Source organism: Athene cunicularia, assembly GCF_003259725.1.
Source record: "Athene cunicularia isolate RWA chromosome 13 unlocalized genomic scaffold, athCun1 chr13_part1, whole genome shotgun sequence".
Classification (NCBI taxonomy): domain Eukaryota; kingdom Metazoa; phylum Chordata; class Aves; order Strigiformes; family Strigidae; genus Athene; species Athene cunicularia.
The window spans coordinates 5,961,830-5,976,103 of record NW_020799117.1 but is presented as its reverse complement, the minus strand read 5'-3'; the positions used below and the strand labels follow the sequence as shown (position 1 = coordinate 5,976,103).

Sequence of the window (14,274 nt, the reverse complement as noted above, 5' to 3'; positions counted from 1 at the left end):
AGCAAGGACAGGCGTTGGGGGAAGGATGCTTCGAATCGGCCTGAACCAGCTGTGAACCTGCTGTCGGTTTTCCCCCTCAGACCCCGGCAGCCAGGGCGCCATGAACAGCAGCTACTACAGCAGCGGGAACCGCGCGTCCATGGGAGTGAACGGCATGGGCGGCATGTCGAACATGTCCAACATGAGTGGTGGCTGGGGAATGTAACCCATCGCTGACTTTTGGTCACATCTTTTTTTAAAAAACGAAAAAACAAAAAACTAAGTTTAACAGTTTTGCAATACGAGCTTGTGATTTATGCTTTACTGTAAGTGAATTCAGGATTGTTATTTTAAAACCTTTCAGGTTCAGTATTTTTGAACATAAGAAATGAACATTCATCTAGGATGTAATAACCAAGTTGAGTAAAGACTATAACTGTTAAACAATTTTGAGCGTTTCTCAAGTTAGTTTTGTTGTAGGAGTGTATTTAAGCAGTAAGCGTATTTAGGTTAAAGCTGTTTGAATTATGTTAAATGTTGCTCTTATACCATATTACATCCAACACTGTTTTGAATACATGTTGAGAGACATGCTTTTTTGTAAAGAAACCATATAGAAGCTGTGTCTGAAATTCAAAAGTGAACATTTGGCATGTTAGTTCTAGTTTATTTCTTTTAATATCCTGTAAGGCACGTTAAAGCTTTTTTTTTTTTTAAGTTAATGGGGGAAACGTGTTGAGACGCAATACGGCTACTTTAGGATTTTGGTCTTGGTGTTCGTATAAAATTCTGAGGCCTTGATTTAATCTTTCATTGTATTGTGATTTCCTTTTTAGGTGTATTGCGCTAAGTGAAACTTGTTAAATAAATCTTCCTTTTAAAAACTGGAACTCATTCCTTCTTGCTCTCCAGCTTCTGTGGTGTAGCTGTGCCTGCAGCAGTGTCGCTTGCTGACTGTAGTGCTCTTAACATGGATCGGCTGTGAGTGTGGGGTGCTCCTGCTGAGCATCCTCACCCCAAAGCTGGCCTTGTAGGGTGTGGAGTGATGATTGTTTCTCACCAGCTGGGGTGGAAGCTGTTGGTCAGTCCCCCAAGGTGGGGCTGTGGCTGGAGCTGTGCAGGGGCCTGAGAGGAAATTCTGTGCTTCCTCAGAGGCATCTCCTGTTTGGGGCCAAAGTGTGTATCCATGGGTTGGGCAGCTTAGTGCAACCGTCTTTGAATAAATTCTACTTGCTGAACGTTGTCCTTAATTTTATTATAAGCAGCTGAGTTGCAGCTTTTGAGCACTGGAGCTTGTGTGTGTTTGCTGTAGTAAATTGATTTGCTGTGTGTAATTAACCATTCTTCCTGAGGGTTAGAAATGCGAGGTCCCTTTCTGCAGTGAAGCAGCCCCCCTCACATCCTTAGTACGTGTTAAACCCTGAGCAGGGTTGTCTGTCCTACTAAAACTGGGCTCTGTGGCTGGCGGCTGAGGTGGAGCAGGGCTCAGGGCAGGGACCTCCCCGCAGATCTGGGTGGAGCTGGCGGGGCTGGCACTGTTCTGAGCGAGGCCGTTAGAAGCAGCGGGTGGGTGCGCAGGGCCAGGGAACAGCTCTGGGCTGTCACCAGTCGCCGCTGCTGGGGCCACGACAGCCCCGACACGGTGCAGCGCTGCTGCCGTGCTGGGGCTCAGCAGAGGGCTTCTGCGGCGGGGGACAGGCAGGAGGTGGTGCTGCCCTCGCTGGGGGAAGCGGCTCCTGCAGCGCAGCGGCCTTGGCACCTCCCACAACACCCAGAGCAGGAACTTACTGCTCAGGAGTTCTGGGCACGTTTTGGTGGTTCCAGTTTAAGCCCTGGCTGTGCACAGCCATACAGGAACACTCTCCCAGGATCTGTGACTGACAACCTGACAGTTAAAACTCTGAACTTCAACCCTGCTTTCAGTTCTTGCAAAAGGCTTTATTGTGTAACTACTGTACTGTGGTCACAGCGACTTTCAGAACAAGTACAAGGTGTAGTTTTTGACTGCAGTGAACAGAAGGCACATTCATTAACACTTCTCATAAATCTCTTTCTATAGACAATTCATAAATTGACTTTTCTTCTCTGGACTTGGAGCAAATACAAAACTGTACATGAGCCCGTGAAACAAACAGGAGCACCTACAGCAAAGTTAGAGAGGAACTGAAGTTAATGTGCACAGAGACAGTGACATCTGAAGGGATCAAATAAATGTAGAAATGCCATATACAAATTTTAATACAAATATCTATAAAAATCAGAAAAGGAAGTTGCAATTTAGTTTCAAATAGAACTTTAAGGGAAATTACAGTTGATATAATTTTCTTAACTATTCCAGTTGGAGAAACATTCGCTTCCGTTATCCCTACAAATTATTTTTACACTGCTCCATCTTACAGTGGAAAACGCTAGAGACCAGACAGTCTGCTGCACAGAAGATACCTGGAGTTCAGCATTAAAAAAATAATGGCTACTTTCCAATGTTAAAGTGGTCCTGTTGAGGTTACGAAAGCCTTAGGAGGAGTTAGATGAACACCGCTGAAGGAGTAGAGTGTGACAAGTATCGCAAACACGGACAGGCTTAGGGTACGATGGCAGTGCGAGTTCATTGCTGGAGCAAGTGTTGCAGAAGATGTCCCCGCAGTTTCTGCAGTGATGCTGCAAACAGAGTTAGAATAAGTGCAGCTGCCTAAAAACGGAGCATCAGGAAGAGCAAAATCAGACCTAAAAGCTTGTGAAGTCCGCTGCCATCACCCTTCCTCCTGACCCCTGGCCTGGGCCCCAGGGGCTGCCCCGCTGCCTCCCAGCAGCTCTGGGGCTCAGCAGAGCAGAGGCAGGCCCGGCTCTGCACGAGGGAATGCGGGGCCCGGGACACCCGGCGCCCCGTGCAGGAGCCCGGCAGCAGCACCCGCCCCTGGAAGGTGCTGAGCACCCGCTGTCAGCGCCCAGCTCAGCGAGGAAGGGAGAGGAGCCACAGCACGGGGAACATGGCCCCTAACAGCTCCCTCCCAAGGGAAGCGCCCAAGCAGGACGTTATTTTTAGGATGGGAAATGCCGAATTACTTCTCTATGTCGTTATCATGCCAACGAGAGCTGGCACTGAAGCAGTGTCAGTCCTCCCTAGCAAACCAAGCAACAGCAGTTTGTTTTCTGTAGCAAAAGGCAAAAATAATCCCCTGAACAACACTACCTTCCTCCTTGAGATAGAGAATTCCTTTTCACATTGCTTGCAGTGTGTTGCTTCATCATCCTTCAGCCAGGTATGACCCTAGAAAATTGCAGTGAAAACCTCACTGTAGATATAAATAAATTTATAAAATAGAATTCAAAGGCAGCTTACCAACATTGTTGGTATTTTTCAAAAGCCATCTTTTAAAGTAGGAGAACTGTAGTGCAATTTGAAGGTGTTAAATGAAATCACATTTAGTCAAAACATCCAAGAGCTGCAGAGTACCTTTAGCGCTTTATTTACTTCTTTAATATCTTCCATCTTCAATTTTGATCTGGAAAAAAAAAAATTATTCCCTCTGCATGACTTTACATTTAGTTGTGTTCAATTTTATCTGCCGTTCCACTGTCCAGCCGTTGAATCTAAACTCTTAATTCCTGTTACAGCTCTGAACCGCTCAGTATTATCAGGAAACTTTGTCACCTTGGGGTTTGCCCCATTGTCAGTATATTCAGAAGATTGTGGGAAAACCACAGTTCCACTGTTAGAACTAAGCATTTGCAGTGGTTTTTCCTACCTCATGCAGCCTACTCATGAAAGGGATCTTTCCTCACTTGTATTTTATGGCTGTTCAGTTGCCCAGGCATAGTAATTGCCTCCTAAAATTCTCATCTTTATTGGTTTTTATAACTAGATATGTTTTAATATTGTATTTGTTTGACACTCCATCCTCCAGGTTACATCACTTACAGGAATTCAGTTCCTAGAACTTACTGGCTGAGATGAAGTCCCATTTCTTGAAGAGCTTGCTCCTGCTCCTCACAGACTTTCTCTAACTGCTGCTTCTCATCTTGCAGTTTTCTCAGTTCCTATAAAATCAAGCACAAAAATCAATATTTTTGTGCTGAGTTTGACCTATAACCTAGATCAGTCTATCCAAACTACCCAAACAGTTCAAAAGAATAAGCTCCCTTACAAAACTACCGATTTCTAAGGCTTGATTTTTAGAATTACATGGGTGAACTACCCACGGGTTCTGCACAAACAATTAAATCATTCAACCGTATTTACCAGAAAGAGCTTTAAGCATCCTCGAGCACAGCTAGAACGCAGCACTCCTACGCCTACACCCGAGCGTATGGACAGATACTGTGTACAACTGTGATGCCAAAATCTAAGCTGCTGCATACACAGGAGCAAATTCTCTTCGGGTTAACAAGAATCTTAACGCTTAAAAAAAATAAACCACATTCAGTTGTTTTGAATGCTTGAAAATGTGTTCTTAATTTATTACACACAGCTGAAAGACTTCACAGTCAGCAAAAGCCCTGAACGTGCCACTTCCTACCTGAGCAGGGGCATCTACCCCATAGCTGATCAGCTTTTTGTCCCCAGTATCCTGCCCCAGCTCAGCCACTGACTGGCCATGGCTCAGACCTCGCACAGCTCAGGCAGGGTGGGCAGCCAGAGGTGGCTGAGGAGGCTGCTGAGCTCTTTTCCTTGCCTGGGCCCTGTATTAGCATTTCATGTATGTCAGCCAAGCTTCTGAAACCCCTCAGAGGGGAGTGGTACAGAAGAAACACTCCACTGCAGATGCAAACACCGCCCTGGTTCTAAGCCAGCTTTAAGCCTGAGCACAGGGCATGTTTGCACCGGCCATACCTTCTTCAGTCCTTCCATTTGCTGCAATTCTGTTTTAAGCAGAGTGGTAGCATCCTTCTCTTGGTGTAGCTCTTTTTGCAAAGTTTGTCTCTGTTCCTTTTCAGATTTTAACTCCTTTTCCAGAGTTGAGCTATTTAAAAAGAATTAATTCTAAGAAACCCTATAGGAGAAAAATATCCTATAGCACTTAAGGATAGCAATAGTATGAGAAGAAGGAACCTTGTCCAAAAGAGGGCAAAAACTAGAGTGGTGTTCTGGGAAAGGACATAACAGGTATGTTATAGCAGCAGACATCGAAAATTGTATCAGCATTTTCAGGTCACAGAAAACAAGCAGCAATGAATGACTAGAAGAAAAAAAGGAAACAAAACCAAAACAAATCCCCACACGTACGTATCTGACTAGCTGTGTTTAAACATCCATGTTTAAAAATGCTCTACCCTCAAGTCTGAACAGTGAAAAGAAGCATTTTCTGTAGGTATCAGAAATCCTCAGAGGATTAACGTTCCCTGAGAACACACCCCCAACCCCCTCCAAAACACCCAGTCCGTTTGGATGACAGTCACTTACATGATCGGCCCACAGGCATGACTGTACCTACTTCTTGATTTAGTAAGAAAGCAATTGAAAGCTCCACTGCCAGCCAGAACGGCCAGATTTCTACTGGCACTCTGGGCTCGAAGCAGAATGTTCTGGAAAAAACATTCCAAAATCCTGATGGTAACTGTGCACTACACGGAAGTGCTGTGCTTTCTTTGATCTGGCACACTTCTGTCAATACTGGCTGAACCCAATATAATTCCAACATACCCCTCTTTAGACCTTAGCACAAACGGAGTAGAAAACACTTCTTAAAGAAATGGCAGAAGGGAGGGAAAAACACCTGATCAGGTTAATTACCATTTGCTATCCAGTTGGGACATCTGTTGCCGACAAGTGTCAAGCCTGCCAGCAAGCTCTTGCTTCATCTTGTTGCACCTTTCTTCTGCAGTCTGCCTTGCCTTTTCTGCATGCTGCAACCTACAATGTAAGGAACACGTACATCTGTTGTCACTTCACATACCTCTTACCTACACCCTCTCATTCTGTTCAGATTTACCATACAGATCTTTCTAAACGCTTGAAATGAAAATGCTAGCGGAGAAAAAAAAAAAAGCCAAACTTTTGAAAGCAATTGTTTCTGCAAAAAAAACCCAAAAGCGAGAGTCAGACATGTTCTTAAACTGAAGTCAACACGTTTTCAAAGATCCTGCCTATGGAAAGAGCTATGGCTTTCAAATGAGTCAATTATGAGCATGTTTGCCTGGGAAAAGAGAACAGGCAAGAACAGAGGGTGATAAGGAGGAGAAAGGAAAAAGAATATCATGCTGGCACACATGTCCAAATGTCTATAGGAGGTGTATGTATAAAGGTTTCTGTTGGAAACTTTCTGCTGACTTTAGTGTTGACTTGGTGAGCTTGTACTTACCTCTCTTCCATTTGTTTCATAGAGGACATCATCTCGTTTGTTTTTCCTTCAAAAGAGGATATTGCTTCTGTTTTCTGTTGTAATGAACACTCTGCATTCTGTAGGAGTAAGTGAACAGATATTCCAGGTAGTATGTTTTGGTTTTCTAAAGCACAAAGCATTAGCATTTAATGAAAGTCTGCCATTAGATGACAAGCTTTTAGCTTGTTACAGGCCATGCCTGGATCTGACTGGAATGTACAAACAAAATGCTGATAATGCCACAGCAGACACTTCTCAACTTGTTTTGCTAAGAGCTCAGAAAAAAATCTTGACTGTACTAAGTTTTGACCTATGAGATCAGCAACAAGCCAAAAATCTTCCCTCTAGAAACAAGCTTGAAGAAAGAATTTATCAGATTAAATTGACAGAGTAAAAATATCAATTATGATTTGAATGTAACAACTGCACTCAGTGGGTGTGGAACCAGGAAGCAAAAGAAATACAAAATGAATACTGCTTTTGAAAGCAAAGGCATACTTCAGCACTGGGGTTTCACTGGCCATTGCCTTGCAAGTTTCTGTGCATCTGTGAAGGAGGCAAAGGCCTGGATAAAGCCTGAACAGGCATCAAGAAACAGTCCGTAAAAACTGAGAGAAATCCCCTCTGGATTTCTGGCACCAGGTATGGGAGGGAAAGTCTAGTTAAACTCTTATTTGATTAATGGAGACAAGCTCTGTAATATTTTGTGTGAACGCTACTGCTCCGTCACTTCCTTGCAGAAATGCCTATGAGTGTATTTTTTGTCCAATTGAAAAAAACCCAAAACACCACAACCCACGCCAAACAACAAACCACCCATAAAAACATCCTCCTATGACACAAAGGATGGAGAAAGTAAACTCTAAAAACTACCAGGGTAAGGAAAAGACTGAGGAAGGAAGACAGGCCCAGAAAGCAAAATGTTTTCCATTTTACTTCTCTCACCACCTTACATCTCGAGAGTCAGATCTTCTGCTAAAGGGGGTATAACAAAATACCTAAACCAATCCAACAATTGTTTGGTGGCTCCAGAGGCCAGTTTGACCACAGAGTTCCTCCCTCCCTAAATCCAGTGCTGCCTTTCCACTGGCTACAGCACCCAGCTGACCATTTGGGTACAGATCTCAGGAGACAGTTTTCTACTGGTTTAGAGAGCCTGGCTGTTGGTTTCACAGTAAACAGTGTTCTATGTGGTGCAGGTGAAAGGCATGACAACACAGATGGGGAGAAGCAGCAAGGCAGTTCTTGGCTGCAGGAAGTAGCTTTTTAAAAGACTAACCATTCTGTGGTTAGAACAAAGGACTCTCCCAAAAACCTCCTCCCCTGTCAGAGCTCTCCATTTGTCTCAGCATTTGTTGGATGATCCCATGGCACACCACGCAGCATACTCAAGGAAACTCCCTTTCTTTCCAAACATACCCAGTATCATACCAATAATGAAGCAGAATAACAAAACGAAACAATTCCTTCTACAGTTTTAAAACAGATATTAAGAAAATTGCTGCATCTCAGTATTACTTCAGATGCATGTAAGAGCATATGCATCCCCAGTGCATGATTAACATGGGAAGACCACCACTACAGCTGCTCTTTCTGTTCTCCACTGTGTCCATACCTGAGATTTGTGAAACATTTGCAAGTTAATCGCCTTCACTTCTTCTAACTGTTGGCGAAGAGCAACTAAAGTGTCTTGTTTTTCATGAGTATCTTTTTCCAGAAGTTTCATGGCAATTTCCATTTCTGTTTTCATTCCAATTTGCAGCTCCAACTCTTTCTCTAGTTCCTTGCAAAGAGATTTCCTAGTTACTGCTATGTCATCATGTCAGGGATAAGTATTTCCAAAACCCATATAAACCTATACACAAACTATTACTCTGAGATAACACCAAACTATGATTTTACAGAAGAACCAGGTCTCAAATAATATATTAAGTTAGTAAGACCAAAATACTATTGCAGCTGTCCAGATCAGGTCAAGGGTGCAGATCTGCCAGCACGAAGCGTAGAGCTCCACAGGTAACCCATCAGCCTGTCAAATGAAGCTTTTCTCCTGGCAGCTGGAGCTGGGCTGACTTAGAGCCACAGGCTGAGTGGGCCTGGGCAGCTTCTTCACCACTCAGTAATTAACATCCACTGTGCAAGTGACTTGTTGTGCATATACCATATTTTCCTCCATAAATACAGCTGCCTCTCTTTATGTTTTGATCTAGATCTCTCCTATAATAATGCTGCTAGGTTCTTGAACTGAGAAAGACTGCAAAAGCCCCTATTTCCAGTTCTTTACAGTACTATTAACAACCAATGTCCAGCATCTTGCTTGCAATTCCTTTATGAATTCTGAATAGCTGCAAAAAGTGCACAGCCTACATCTTGTATTTGTAACACTACCTTAACGTACGCAGAATCCTGTACCTTTCATTTCACTTTCCATAGTTAATTTTCCTTACCAGCCTTATTTTTTTTTCTTCTTTCAACTGCTTCCAAATATCACTGTACATTTCATCAAGACCCTGGCGTGACTGCTTGTAAGTATCCAATTCTACCTTTGTGTCCTCTTTTGTTACCTACAACAAACACGAGCAAAAAAAGCCACGTAAGATACAAAGCTATGTATTTAATGTATGCCTTAAGTTCTTGTGTGTAATACAACATTTCTATGTGCTATTTCAAGTAAAATCCTACTATTTTACAACTAATAAGCTGGCAAACATTAATAAGGTGAAATTTCAAAAGACAGAGTAAAAATAAAATGAAACCATTCTAATACTTTTAATGTTTTCTCCCTTCTGCAAGAGTACGTTTAAGTTTGTAGTAAAGAACAGCAAAATTTAGCACCTGGGCATACTATACACAAAACCAGTGATCTACACAGTAGCATGCTAAACTGTGTTTTAGCATTCCAGTTCAAAGTGCTTGTGAGAGCACTGACTACAGTTGATCAGGATTCTCATCATTTTAAATAGGTGTCCCACCTCTACGCTTTTTTCACTCCGTTCACGAATTAATTCATTTTGTTGTTTTAACTGCTGCTGCTCTTCCTGAAGTGATCCAATTCGGTCAGTTGCTGCTGCAAGCTGTTTACAAAGAGAACATATCTATATTTAATCACTGTACAAGCATGAAACATCTGGAGGAACTCTAAAGTTGGTAGCTCAGCCTCTGTAGCAGGTGCACTGCTCACTTCCTCTTTCAACCCTTACACCCTCTCCAGAAGCTGCCGGACCCTTTGGCACCCCTGCTCACTGTACAGACTAAAGGAGTAAGACCAACAACATTTGTACTTGACTTCTGCTTCACACTCTCATCAATTATTTTTAAATATTAACTGCACAAAGAAATGCACCCTAGTGTAAAAGGCCAAAAGCCACCACAGATCTGCTATCGGTGGTATTCATTCTGGCATGAATGCAGCGCAAACAAATATACAGCAAGTCAGAGTTGACATCCACTGGTGGAACTTCATGGCATTTTCAAGTGGAGATACCCTGAAGTATTGGTAATCAGACTACAGAGATACAAACCCACCACCAAACCCAAAACAACCGCTATCATGCATGCTGCCAGACTCTATTTCAGCTCCCAGCTAGGAAAGATTTCCTAATTGAAGTGTGATTCTTTTCCTTCTCTTTTTCCGAGTTCTAACTCACATGACAAATACATACACACACATATGTGCAGAAGGAAGAGGAACAAGTCATGTTCATTACAGTGGTACGATTAGTTTTGGGTGGAGACAGCACTGCGAAACAAACTTGGTTAAGGAAACCCATCTACCAAGCAGGTGCCCAAAAGCATTTTAACAAATAACATAATGTAGAAGCTTTCCACAGAGCTCTGCCCATGTGCCAACTCATGCCAGTACTACCAATCCTCCATATTTCACTAGCATCAACTCAAATATTTTATGTCTAAGGTATATTCTTGGGGAGTTTCACCTCTGATGGAAGAGAGCTATCAAAATATTTAACAGACCAGGCACAAACCTCTTCCTGAAGTTTTGAATTGGTCTTTTCTAAACAGTCTATTTTGTTCTGAAGATCCGCAACCGTGCAACTGTAGCAAGGAAGAGAGATGCATAAGAACAATAAAAGAAGTGCCAATGTTCAACATTTATTCCTATCCTCAACCACAGTTTTACCATCTTGCATTTGTTAACAGTTAAATACCTTGGTGAGCTGGCAAAAAAATGAGAGGAAGGACAACTGAGGTGATCATGCACTTCCCTACAGTTGGCAGCCCTGTTCTGGCTTAGCTTTTGCAGTCTCAACACCTCTCATGCTCAAGTGGGTAAGTGAAGCCTGCTGCTTCCACTGAGCAACCTACGGGGCAAGAAGAGAGACTCTTCCTCTAAAGAATGAATTTCCAGATGCACACATGTAATAGTTTTCTCTTGAAAAAGTAGCTTCAAAAATCTTCCGTGAATCACTAATGAGTCTCGAAAAAGTAAACCATCATTACACAGATTTGTTTTCTGCACTTCATATGCCATCTGAAGAGTAAGATTACAAAATGAAACTAAGATTTTGGGAAATAATCAGAAAAGGCGTTTCAGTATCAGACAAAAATCTACAAGGCTGACAGCAGAGACATTCAAAGCCATACCGGAAAAGCTAAACAAGACAAGTGTTTGTACATTAGAGTAGATGAAAATCTCACCTTAGATGTCGGTTGAGTTCTTCCACATAATGCTTCTGGTCAAGGACAGCTGTAATCCCTCCGTCTCTAGTTGTAAAAGTGAGAATTTATTGACTGAGAAGAAACTCCTTCATTCTAAAGTGTTAGTTGACACTAGGGCTTTCAGCATAGACTTGCAAACTGAGCTGAAACCTTTTCTACTTTTCTTATAAAAATACTTGTGCCTGAGCTAGATTGGAAGTACTAGGGAGATGAAGCAGCTGTTTAGCTGCTTCTCCTCAGCAGCTGGACAGTAAAGTGTTCTGAAGTGTCAGAAGCACACAAAACTATGAAGTCCTCTCCATTCACTACAGGTCTTCTTGATACAGTGATGCTAACAGCTGCAGTCTCTAATTCACCTATTTCACCTAAAATTTCTTTCCTGCCCCCCATAACTGATCTCTCCCACAAGGACAGTGACTTAATTGAGAGCATCTCTGAAACAGTGCTTAAAAACAAAGCACTGATTCAGTACTGGGTGACCTGGCAGATCATGTCTCCTAAAACCAAATAAAAACACAATCTAAAATTTTGGGTGCTTTTAATTTGGTCCCAGCTCAAGACACAAACTCTCCACACTGTATTGTTAAAACTAGCATGGGCTCAACCTTTGAAAGTTAGTACTTTTGTTTAGCTAACAAAACCTATTTTCATTCTGTTTTGGATGATTAAAAGAGTTTGAGATCTCCAGCACTCCCATGTTCCCACAGACTGTCAGAGAGATTTGTTCTACAAAAAGCCATAACAATTTAGAATCACTAATTCACCATACGTACTGTTTGCCATCACTGTCCTGTGTTTCCTTAAGGTACAAGGAAAAATCAATCACTCCAACCTGAAAAATATATTTAAGACATTAACACACCTTCATGGTGCGATTCTGCACAGCAGCAGGCATTACTTTATATTTGGAAAAAGCTAAAAATTTGAAGTTTAAGTTTAGAGAGATGGGTAATGCCTATATTCTTCCTAGCTGAAGCAAACGTGCAAGCTACTGTTTGTCAGCATCAAAATAACCACATTCAGTGTGCTCAGTTTCCTAGCAGTTATTAGTTTTGACAACGTAAACTGAGATAGATACTTATGTACTTTCTTTCAATTCAACGTGGGAAACATGACAAGCATCAACACAGGACATTCTGGACAGAACTGTGGACTCGTGTCAGTAAAGTATTTATGGATGTTTTAATTCTACTAGAATCTCATACCGACTGATCTTATTTAAGCTTTAATCTTCACCTGAGAATCCAAGTCTTCTCCTTTCAAGCAAAGGTTTGCATCAATAACATTCAGCCCAACTAGCAGACCCACAATGACAGCTCCTTCCTCTTCCATCATCAATGCATCGGGTTCATAAAATTCACTAGAAGAAATACTCCAAGGCATCACTACATATCAAACGATTATAACAGTACTTCCGTCACTGAAATCATATAAAAGTAATGCAGCCCTCATAAAGCTCAGCTCATCAGCCCCTTCTCACTGATTTATTGCACAAGGCAAAAGATGCAGAACTCTCACAGAAAATATTCTGCTCGTTCCTCTGTAAGTTCACTGCAAAAACAATGTACAACCTCCTCTGCAGGTTGCAAGAATAAGCTTAAAGTTAAGCTGGTCAATTAATGATCTTTTACTATAGCAATGCAAGGTGTCAGTGACTCGGTGAATAAAATCGATGTACATCTGTACGGTTACCTTAACAGATGCTTATGGTCCAAGAGTACTTTGAGATAATCTGCCAGTTTCTTTTGCATGAGTGCTAGATAAAGCCAAGCCCTTCCTCTTCCCACAGCTGTCCTAAAATGAAAAGTTGCATGTTTTGGTAAAAAGATAAGTGTTTTATTAAGTAGATTTGTGCAGTTCAAAACTCTTCCTTTATAAAGAAAGACAAAGGCTGTTATTTACTGAAAACCCCAAAATTTTAGAAAAATCCCAGGGGAAATGAAGTGTCGTCTCCCAACCACATAAGTATTTAAGTATATCCCAGTATATCAGCAAAAAGAAAATATATTGTAAAGTCTTCTTAACTTGGAAAGACAAACATATTTTCAACTGCCACCATAACCCAACTACTGGTGCATCCTAGCATTAAAACTAGCCTTTCTACCATTCTGGATTACTCAAATTAAATATGACTAGCATATGTACAAAATGACACAAAGTCATAAAAATCAAGGGAAGGAAGAGGAAAGAAAACACCTGTGAAGGCTTTACAGTTATTTTTAGCAGGTTATAGAAATTTCCAAATGCTGTTTTTAATCTGACAGCATTGTTTGAATCAGAAGAACTGAGTATTTTGATATCCTCCTTATCTATTGGAGAAGTCAATGCTTCCTACATACCAATTTTTTCTCTTTGGGAACAAGACCTCATTAAGGAAGGGGAGAGACTACAAGAAGGATTCTTTTTCCCAGCAGTATAAGTGAAATGCCTCATCCCCAACAATCAACTTACTTCAACTCTGGCAGATTTTTAACACTAGTTGCTATATCCGATGCTTCGGGACAAAGTTTTTCCACTAGCTCCAAAGGACCAAAGAACGACTTGTTCTGTCCAATAAAAGTCTTCTTCACTAGAAGGAGTATACAGAGAAGTTTGTGAGGAAAAGTGACGGGCTTCCAACTCCAGAACTACAAGTTTTAGTCTATGTTTTACTTTGTCTTACTAACTCCTAGTATGACAATGAAAAGGGAGCATTCAAAATACCTTGACAGTTTAGGAGGCACAAAATACAGGGTGTTTGAGAAGGTAACCACATAGTTATATCCGTAATACTGATTAGCATCATATGGGGCATGCGATTAATGTTAACGTCATACAGAAGTCAAACTGGAGACACAGCGAGACACGACACAGACTCGTTTATCTGCCTCTCCTCAGCCTGGGGGAGTGGGCGCCCACCTTTGAGCCCGTGCTTGAGGCAGTGCTCCAGCACCACGAAGAACTGCTGCAAGGGAGGGAAGTCCGAGTCCAGGGTCCGGCCCAGGCTCAGGGCCGACTGGATCAGGATTTTGATACTGAGCTTCATCATGTTCATGAGGTTGGCGCGCTCCTCCATGGCGTGGTATCGCGCAGCTGGGTGGGGGGACAGGGTGGAGAAAGAAAAGCTGCTTTTAGAAAGGCAGCGCTCCTGTGCCCTCACAGCGCGGACAAGAGCGGGGCCTCCCCGTCCCGGTCTCCATCTTGGAGGTGAACGGCTTCAGAAGAGCAGGGCGGGAGACGCGGGCGAATCCCCCTCCCCACCCCGCGGGCGCGGATCGAGAGCCGAGGCCGGGGCGGGGGCAGCGGGGCCGTTACCGGT

At 42.5% G+C, this 14,274-nt stretch overlaps 2 protein-coding genes across 4 annotated transcripts in view; one reads left to right on the top strand and one right to left on the bottom strand.

Moving 5' to 3' along the window:
- HNRNPH1 (heterogeneous nuclear ribonucleoprotein H1) overlaps positions 1–869 on the top strand; it is an 8,019-nt gene extending 7,150 nt beyond the window's left edge. The window contains exon 12 of one of the 2 annotated variants that reach the window (XM_026857984.1): positions 81–869. In XM_026857984.1, the coding sequence (XP_026713785.1) occupies positions 81–205 (125 nt within the window). In that variant the 3' untranslated portion in view covers positions 206–869. The remainder of the gene's footprint in view (positions 1–80) is intronic. The other variant, XM_026857985.1, reaches the window with a different exon arrangement.
- A 1,036-nt stretch (positions 870–1,905) lies between these two features.
- RUFY1 (RUN and FYVE domain containing 1) overlaps positions 1,906–14,274 on the bottom strand; it is a 15,536-nt gene continuing 3,167 nt past the window's right edge. For both annotated transcript variants that reach the window (XM_026858250.1, XM_026858251.1), the window contains exons 2-18: positions 13,875–14,048; positions 13,428–13,545; positions 12,669–12,770; positions 12,213–12,336; positions 11,750–11,808; positions 10,956–11,021; positions 10,283–10,352; positions 9,272–9,373; positions 8,747–8,863; positions 7,915–8,082; positions 6,279–6,376; positions 5,711–5,830; positions 4,811–4,940; positions 3,923–4,017; positions 3,434–3,482; positions 3,170–3,247; positions 1,906–2,637 (exon numbers count right to left, since the gene is read on the bottom strand). In XM_026858250.1, coding sequence (XP_026714051.1) covers positions 2,494–2,637; positions 3,170–3,247; positions 3,434–3,482; positions 3,923–4,017; positions 4,811–4,940; positions 5,711–5,830; positions 6,279–6,376; positions 7,915–8,082; positions 8,747–8,863; positions 9,272–9,373; positions 10,283–10,352; positions 10,956–11,021; positions 11,750–11,808; positions 12,213–12,336; positions 12,669–12,770; positions 13,428–13,545; positions 13,875–14,048 — 1,814 coding nt within the window. In that variant the 3' untranslated portion in view covers positions 1,906–2,493. The remainder of the gene's footprint in view (positions 2,638–3,169; positions 3,248–3,433; positions 3,483–3,922; positions 4,018–4,810; positions 4,941–5,710; positions 5,831–6,278; positions 6,377–7,914; positions 8,083–8,746; positions 8,864–9,271; positions 9,374–10,282; positions 10,353–10,955; positions 11,022–11,749; positions 11,809–12,212; positions 12,337–12,668; positions 12,771–13,427; positions 13,546–13,874; positions 14,049–14,274) is intronic.